General features: G+C 53.6%; 4 protein-coding genes across 4 annotated transcripts in view; 1 reads left to right on the top strand and 3 right to left on the bottom strand.

The window, feature by feature from the left end:
- Window positions 1-35: 35 nt before the first annotated feature.
- Window positions 36-1,771, top strand: N656DRAFT_752907 (uncharacterized protein; the record flags this gene model as incomplete). The annotated part of the gene is made up of 4 exons (XM_064813048.1): window positions 36-92; window positions 174-674; window positions 742-879; window positions 963-1,771. 4 exons carry the CDS (start codon window positions 36-38, stop codon window positions 1,557-1,559), a joined length of 1,293 nt encoding a protein of 430 aa, XP_064670384.1. The 3' UTR covers window positions 1,560-1,771.
- Window positions 1,772-2,706: 935 nt separating this feature from the next.
- N656DRAFT_798004 (uncharacterized protein) lies at window positions 2,707-4,080 on the bottom strand (the record flags this gene model as incomplete). Its single annotated transcript, XM_064817706.1, has 1 exon — window positions 2,707-4,080. The coding sequence occupies one exon, from the start codon at window positions 4,078-4,080 to the stop codon at window positions 2,707-2,709; it is 1,374 nt and encodes a 457-aa protein (XP_064670385.1).
- A 1,453-nt stretch (window positions 4,081-5,533) lies between these two features.
- N656DRAFT_678852 (ankyrin) lies at window positions 5,534-6,300 on the bottom strand (the record flags this gene model as incomplete). Its single annotated transcript, XM_064810525.1, has 2 exons — window positions 5,534-5,864; window positions 6,212-6,300. Coding segments are annotated over 2 exons (420 nt in total), but the record flags the coding sequence as incomplete, so codon positions are not given.
- Window positions 6,301-7,732: 1,432 nt separating this feature from the next.
- The window catches only part of N656DRAFT_77753 (uncharacterized protein), a 2,558-nt gene continuing 1,570 nt past the window's right edge, over window positions 7,733-8,720 (bottom strand). Inside the window, exon 3 of the mRNA XM_064814839.1 lies at window positions 7,733-8,720. This exon is cut by the window's right edge and continues 983 nt beyond it. Coding sequence (XP_064670387.1) covers window positions 7,881-8,720 — 840 coding nt within the window. The 3' untranslated portion in view covers window positions 7,733-7,880.

Consider the following 8,720-nt stretch of genomic DNA (forward strand, 5'->3'; position numbering starts at 1 on the left):
TGGACCATCTCGTCTTTGCGCGCGTTCGGGCAAAAATGCCAGGCGTTCCGTCCAGCCGCGGCTGCGATGCCTGCCGGCAAACAAAGAAAAAGGTACGGAGCCACGACCACCACGGATCTGCATGAATCGGATTTTTGTATCGCACCAACTACCAGGTCCTTGGTACCGTTTAGTGCGACCAACTGACTCCCTCCTGTTCACGATGTGCTCGACGCGGCTTACCCTGCATTGGGAGTGGTCAACGCCGTTACAAGTTCATGTCCACGCCGGATCAATTTCCTTTTAATGCCAAAGGAATCCTTGCGCATGGAGCCCAGGCCCAAACCGAATCATCCGTCATGAAGCTGTCCCCCAGGCTCCCGCCCAGCCGGACGATGCAAGATGCGAGCAACCTTGTCTCGGCCCTACAAGTAACCGATGTTCGCTTCGAGCTTGGCATCTACGGCCCGTTCTTCGCAGAAATCCCCCGTCGTCTAGGGAGGAGCGAGGCCCTCGACGCGTCGGTTAGAGCCCTGACGACGGCCTATCCCTCGGTGCATAGTCGCCGGTTCACGTCCGATATGTACAGGTCGTATGGAGAGGCGCTGCGGCACCTGCGCAGAGCACTCGGCGATCCGGCGAGGGCCACGTCCGTCGAGACTCTCTGCGCTGTGTATCTCGTCATGATTTGTCAAGTACGTGTAGCATGCTCTGCGACTCTCCACACGACCCAGCTTTGAACTGACTACGTTGTCCTTGAAGGGCTGGATTGGTAGGGGGGCAGACTTCGTTCCCAGCCACGGCGAGGCCATGGCCCACCTGCTGAATGCCGCCGTCGCAAGGCAGGATTGGCAGGGTCAGTTCGAAGCCGAGGTGGCAAATACGCTTCTTGTAATCGTCGTAAGTTGCTGATCTGCCTCCCGAGTCAACCAGGCATCTACCTGTAACTGGCATCCACTAACTCGCTGCCCGCACTGCACAAGCTCCTCGAGAGCTTCGGAAATTCCAAGATAAAGCTCGATCCTCGCCTGTGGACAACCTCGGGCCCTCCCGCCATTGCGAGGCCGGCTCGACCGCCTACAAACGGAGCTCCTGAAATCGAGTGTCTTCGAGTCTCGTCCCTCGCCGCCATTTCCGGTTATACTCGGGACATCCAAGGCAGTCTTCCGGCCATCATCTCCACCTACCAAGCCCTGCAGACCGACCTCGCCAACATGAAGGCGCTGTTATCCGGCATGTCGGCAGTGGAGCTCACGCTCGCGCAGAGACGGATCCACGTTCGTCGCCTAACCGGCTACGGAACGTTACTCCTGCTGGGCATGATGGCCAACTGGGCACTGAGCGTCTATGGAATCGGCGACCCCCGCGCTCTTGAGCTCGAGCGGGCCATGCTCGTGGACGAAGTGGTGGAGCTCGCTCAGCAGGCGGCCCAGTATCGCCCGCTGGGATCGGGCGCCGTGCCGGGATTCATCATGGCGGCTAAGGCAATGACGAGTGATGTGGGCAAGTTGGAACGCATGCAGGAACTGTTGCTGGAGTATCAGTCTGACTTCCCCCTGTCGAACTGGGCACCTGGTTGAGGGACTGGCTATGGACTCGCTGACTCGTTGAGAGTTTTGGCTGCCTGTATATACCGCAGTGCTGGAATTGTTCCGTAATCTCGGGTGAGGACCAACGTTGTTGAGGAAGTCTAGACAATGCGATGTGCCAGGTAAAGATGCCCATCTCTGACATTGATACAGAGGCTTATACTACACGCAAACCCAGCGCCTTGCACTGGATGTGCCAGAAGCTCTCAAAGTCCCTACCTGTTCACCGCTCTACTAGCTCCATTTGTGTCAACGAAATAAAATGATCGAAATATTGTACCCCTTAAGCATCATGGATAATAACCATTCACCTGCGTCTCCCTCTCGCTCGACAGTCCCTGCATTTGCGGTCTACGTAATGTGTTGTGTACGTTTGGTCTTTGCGGCAGGGACCAGGGGGACTGAGCGTTCCATAGTAACAAGGCTGTAGAGCCCATGTCCAGCATCCGCAGCTGTATTCTTTTGGATACCAGGTGCACATGGCCTGTGCTAGATATTGTTAGTTGACGTTCGGCAGGAGAGGCGGTTAAGGGGCTGGTCATACATCTCGTTGTATACCTCACGAACTTGTCTTTGTTGTCAACTGAGTTTGAGTTATCACAGCTGGGAGTACAGTGGCAACTCGGTCAAAGTGCTAATGGATAGGTCCTTGCAGCGTGTTCTGGAGGATGGAGCTTGAGCGTGAGGCAATGAGCAAGAACTGCCTGGTGATGTCTACCACTTATATCCCTCAGTTGATACAGCGAGAGGCCAATGTGGCCATTGGAGTCGATTTTCATCCCAACCATATTTACAAAGTCTCCCTGCAGTGAATTCGTTAGTGGGTATAGGTTGGCAGACTTTGACCTTTGTCCCGCGCAAAGGGGCCTATAATTTCACTGGCACCGTGACCTGGGGCAAACAACCTCATGGCCCTCTTAAGTGTCGTTTCTACGGCCGTACGTCCTGCCTTCCTCATCATTCAGTGGAAGCGCTTTTGAGGTTTTTTACATAGCCTGAGATGACTGGGCGTTGACCCCCTTTACCCAAACTCAAAAGGTCAACATTACTTCATCATAGCTCATACTAGCAGCTTTGCTCCTAACATCATCAGGTTTCCATCAGTGAAAGCTATTCCGTCGGTACGTCACCACCCGCGTCATCCACGAGCCAACTCTGCCAGCTCTGATGGCGTCAACCGACCGCCAGTCACCTTCCGGAGAGGCACTCTCATCGTCTGAGTCCACCAGATTGTCGATCCATTCGTGTTCTCTGATCTCCCTTTCCGCGATTGGGAAGCCATCCGTTCTCGAAGCCACATGAAGATGCTGCGGGTTACGGTCTCGGAAGGATCTTTTTCGCGGTTCATTTGGCTATAGTCAACGATTATCTCGACGTCATCCGCTTCATCATTCTCCAGAACGTCTGGTTTTGATATCAGAGCGTTCATCATCGTCTCCGAGTCATATGAGTGGGGAGTGTGGTCAGCCTCCGTCCATGTATCTCGACAATTCCAAGCCCAGCCAGAATAATACAGCCCGTGTTTCCCTCGACATTGCGCATGTTCCCGCACCTCAAGACCACAATCCACAAGCGAGGTAAACCCAAACGGCTGGAAGGCCACAATGGGAGGCTGTTTATGATCCATAGCTTGAGACAGGAACAACAACCGAGCCTCATCAGCGCGTGCCACCGCTTCATTGACCACCACAGGATCTGCCACACGCTCCTGGATGAAGGACATGAGGGTGTCGGTCCACCCGGCCAGCGTCAGATCCAGCGGGTAGTACATGGCGCGCATCCATCGGAGAACAAAGTCATGAAGACCCAACAGTGTGGCTCCAAGCCAGAGAAAGCCGAGCCTGGCGTTCCGTGCCATCAGCGCACCAGTTAGGGCCTGCAGGTTGAGTTGAATCTTGTCCAACGCCGCAAAGGTCCCCTGAGCCCGGGCGCCGCAGCAGTTGCAGGGGATGCCCGGCTCAAAGACGACGCTGCTGAGGAGGGATTGGAGGAAGTTGCTGCAGCTTAGGGTGAGCAGTCTGTCGAGCTGGTGCACGTCTTGGCCCCACGGTGGAAGTTCTGGGTCCGAATTTGAATTAGGGGGCGGGTCATTGCTGTTACTAATATCCAGGGGAGGCCGCTGGAGGGCCGACAAGACGATTGTTTGCTTGATACGGCTGGCCGTGGGCAACATCAACGCCGCGGTAAAGGCTACCCGGCTTTGGTCTTGGATTCCGTGATACGCCGAGTATGACAGAATATGCTGCACAGCGGCCGAAGACGACGCTGGGGATAAAGAGTCCGAGAACGAAGGCTCCCCTTGTATTGACGTTCGCGAGAGTACGAAGGTGGATGAATTGCCGTTTTTGGCAATGGAGATCGACCACGGCGCTGGCAAAAGGTCACATTCGTGCTGTATGCCGGTGACCCAGCCCTGGTTTGGAGCGAGTACAGCAGCCCACCACCTGGCGGCGCTGTCTGAGATTGGCCCCAATTCGACAGAGATCTTTTTTGACTGGTCGACGGTGCCCATTCCTTGCTGCTTCCACGATGCCCGGGTGTTGGTGTACTGGATAATGGCAACCCCTGGAACGATCTCGGCCCATCACGCAGAGAAGACATAGGACTAAGCCAGAGTCAATATGCAGATGTGGTTGGGCTGGCCGCCGAACCATGTGGGAAATTCTTCGGCCCCTGGTTCAACGGAGATGACAATTGGGCGGCGAACTGTGACAGGTATGGAATAGGAGCGTGAAAAGGGGGGGAGGTCGCAGGCTCCATCTCCGTTGCTCGCTTGCCATGTCGATGTTCCGGTGCGTGGAAGTCGTAGCCTGGCTTTAACTTGATCCCTCTGTGAAGATATGGACTGTTTCACAGACGTGCTCCAAGTCCACAAGGTCGGCTGGGAATTGATGCCGAGCAGCTGCCTTCAAACAGAGTATCTGCCATGTCCTGTACCCTCGAGCGTAATAATATCTGAATGTATCGGCATTCGGCCGGACAGCGTCCTCCATTCGCGGGTTTAAGTGTTCTGTCTGCTTTCCACCTTCAACAGATTTTGCGTGTAAAAAAATGCTACAAGGGATGAAAAGTTCGCTCCAGATTGGGCTGAAAGAAGCTGCCACGATGCTACAGTGCACCAATCGGGACTGCAGTGAACCTCCAACGCTAAGCACCTGTGGCCCCTGTGGGCTGCATGTGGAATTCAGCGGTAGTAGACTAACAGCCTAGCAGGACGACCTTCACGGCTCCCTGCTGTTCTTTTCTTGATCAATCCTTATCAGAGTATCAGTTCTTCCAACTTCTTTGTAGGTTGGCCTGCTTTGCAGTGTGTTTAGCCCACATAAGTCATAAGTATAGTTCACATGATCATAAACCATCGTATGCTGCACTGTGGTTGAGTTCGTCCGCTATATCCAAAGTCCAGCAGCCAACAATCACCCCCACGGGCTGAGGAGTGGTGTATAGGAGTTACTGAACGGCAACAACCTGCGCTTCACTGACCCTTGCACTGTGTGCGGGTTCCCGGCCCTGTTCTCGCCCCCGATCTCCCTCGTTACACGATATATGCCGTCGTAGAGTTTTCCGATGGAGAGGGTTCATGAACTTCGGACTTTAATACAACTCTTCCCTTCCCCTATACCATTGAGGTTTACGTCCGAGGCTTCCTACGGCATCTCCAGTCAGGATGGATGCTTTTTCAGCAGAACATGACGCTTTGTTGAGTGGTGATGTCAACATTTCTCTCCTACTAGGAGTAGTCTCCTTGTAGGACATCTAGGTGATCCACGTTGGCGACCTCCTATAACGAATAGCATCCATTCTCATAGAGCAATTTCGGCCAATTCCCACTCAAAGGCCCCATTGATTCTCCATAATCCACATATATACAATCACGCCAGAGCACCCAGCTCCCCTTCACAGCCTCACTCAGCTTCATCCTCGGCCAGGACCGAGCGGGAGGCCAACTCAGCCTTCTCTTCAGGAGATAGCGGGGTAGCGCCCTTCTCGAGTAGCAGCTTCATCACCTCTTCATCGCCGGCATCAACGGCATACCATAGCGGCCTTCGTCCCCTTTTATCCTTGGCCTCGAAGTCAGCACCCATTTCAAGCAGCAGCCTAACCATATCTGCATGCACCCCCGCCGTAGGGTTCCAATCCAACTTTTTCCCTCTTACTGCCCAGTGCAGCGCCCTCAATCCATTGTCATCTTCGGCCTCGATATTTGCACCCTTCTCGAGCAGTAGCCTAACTATAGCATTTTGACCCCATTCAGCCGCTACAAGCAGCGGTGGCCCTCCATATTTATGTTCATACCTGGCCTCGATATCAGCCCTTTGTCAAGCAGCAGCTCAATCACAGCTGCATGCCCTCCGTACACTGCCCTGTGTAGCTCCCTACCATCGATGGGAACTCCCTTCTCGAGCAGCAACCTAACCACAGCTTCATTACCTATCCAAGAGGCATAGGCCAGCGGCGAATCCAGCGGCGAATAATCTGTGTTAGCAGATCTCAAGCTGTCAAGCATCAGTCCAACCAGAGCTACATCCCCATTGTCAATGGCATAGGTTATGTCGTGGGATTCGGTTGTAGCACCCCTCTCGAGCAGCAGCATAACCACAGCTTCATGCCCATTTCTCGCGGCATGGCCCACTGGCCTCCACTTATAGTCATCTTTGGCCTCTATACTAGCACCTTTGTCAAGCAGCATTTCTACCGTAGCTTCATGGCCAGCTGCGGCTGCTAAGTGAAGCGGTGTGCGACCGCAACGTTCCTTGGCCTCCAGATCAACGCCCTCCAGGTCCCTGAGCAGCAGGCCGACCGTGTCCCCGTTAGAGACATGGCCTACACCTGCTACTGCTAGGTGTAGAGGAGTCCTGCCGTTGCGGTCGCGCAACCTCGGGCTTGAATCTCTCCAGAGAAGGGTAACCACCTCCGTGTGCCCATTATAAGCAGCCAAGTGTAAGGGAGTATACCCTGAGGTGTCTGCAACATCAATCTCTGCACCGGCTTCGATCAACAACTCCAGGGTTTCGCGGCAGCCATGCATCGCTGCGAAATGTATAGGGGCCCTTCCATTTGTGTCTCGTATGTTGGTATCTGCGCCACATTGTAGGAGCGTCTGTACGACATCATTGTTGTAGTTATGCCGACAAGCATAATGGAGCGGTGTCCTTCCATGGATATCTTGTGGGTTGATGTCGGCTAGGTATTTCAACAATATTGACAATACCCCAATGAACCCGTACGGTTGTGCGGCCGCGTAGTGTAACGGTGTCCAGTTGAGGACGTCCTTCTTATTGATTCCCAGTCTGCTGCTGGACAGAATATCCGAAACCATGAATTCATCCTTGCAAGCCGCCCAGTAAAGGTTTGTGAACTTGAGCAGCACATCGTGGCCACTGAAGTCCCGACTGTCTTCAATAAAGGAACAACCCCAAGGGCGACCCTGTAGCTTATACAAGCAAAGTAGACGTGACAAGATGGTGCTATCGGCGCTTCGCAATTCGTCGTGAAGTGTCGATATGAGTCGCTCCATCTCTTGTCCGTCATCCCTGTCAGAGAAATCAGAGATACTAGTATAGTAAAACTGAGAATCTTGCCTCATCTTGTGGGCTTCGACCAGTCCTTTCAGACATTCCACCAACAGGGCAGTAGCTTGAACAACATCGTCTTGTCGTAGGGACCTTCTTGCCACCCGGAAGAGCCACAAATACAATTTGGCAGCCTCCTTCCATTGTCCTAGTTGCTCATGCGGTTTGGCATGCACTCGAGCCCATTCAATGATTGCGTTGGCATTTGGAAGCTTCTTCATCGCGCTCAGCGGAGGAATGATGGCAAAGTAGATCTCCTCCAAACCTCCGAGCCCGGTCGCAGCTTGGATGTCTTGAGCCATCTTCGAAAGTCGAGCACTGTGCAATGCAATAGATTTCCACGCTGGATCTTTACTCGTGTCCCTCGTACCCTCTGTCTGGGTAGGCCGTACATCTGCTTCGCCGTTGATAGGCTCCTTCATCTTCTTCACCGCAGCCCACATGAAGGTGGTGAATATGTACTGGGTGTATAATGTCTTCAATGGGCTGTACGATTCGACAGCCAAGATTATATCCGTTGCCACTGCTTCCCCGTCTGAAGGTTGTGGTGAATCCAAGGCTTTGTATCGAGTGTCCGGGCTCCAGTTGGGTGCGCACCCAACAATACGATGGCCCTCAACCTCGTAGCGAGGCGCGTGTCTGTCGACTCATTCCTGGTAATCATTTTGACTCTGAGAGCACCATCAGGTATCCACCACTGAACGTCTTGGTATAAAGCCGCCGTGTATCGCCCCAAAAGTTACAGGGCAGGCTTTGCCGACGTCCCCTTCCTCAACCAGGCATCCTGGGGGCTTCCTCCTTTGGCCAGTGGCTTTTCCCACCGAAAGCCTTTTGATTCCTGAATGGGGTTCTCTTGCTCGTTGACTGAATACAGCCACAATGAAAGTGCCGCTTCAAGCTCGTCGGAGTAGGCTCTCCATCCGCCGTCATGCCGTTTGATATGAAAGTGTATCGATTCGCGGCCGGACTGTTCTTTGAGCCACTCAGCCCCTAGAGACCAAGTGAACTCGTTGATAGGACTATCACCAAATAGCGTATTCATAGCCAGCTCAATGGCACGGGCTAAGGGGACTGCTTCCGCGGATGCCGGTCCAGGCCAGTCGGCGAGTTCACCGAGATCTCTCCTGATTTTCATCACTCTCTGGGCGCTTGACAATGAGTCGCAACACTTCCCCTTCGGGTTTCTGCCGACCTGTAGATCTTTGCTGGGCATTGAGTCGTCCTGGGCCCCTGAATCTCCCTCACCATCCGAATCTTCCCGGATTTTCTCATCTTCGCCGGCTTCTGAATGTCTCTGGGGCTCCGAGTCTCCCTCTCCTTCCGCGTCTCCCTCTCCTTCCGAATATCTCTCTCCTTCCAAATTGTCCTCTCCTTCCGAGCTTCCATCTCCTTCCGACTCTCCTTCGCCTTCCGAGTCAATCTTGCTTTCTGAGTCTCCATTTGTTCCCTCATATTCCTCATAATCCTCATATGCCTCGTTTTCCTCGTTATCCTCGTTTTCCTCGTTATCCTCGTTTTCCTCGTTTTCCTCGTTTTCCTCGTTTTCCTCGTTTTCCTCGTTTTCCTCGTTTTCCTCGTT

The sequence above is a fragment of the Canariomyces notabilis genome (genome assembly GCF_033297395.1).
Source record: "Canariomyces notabilis strain CBS 508.74 unplaced genomic scaffold N656scaffold_10, whole genome shotgun sequence".
Lineage (NCBI taxonomy): Eukaryota > Fungi > Ascomycota > Sordariomycetes > Sordariales > Chaetomiaceae > Canariomyces > Canariomyces notabilis.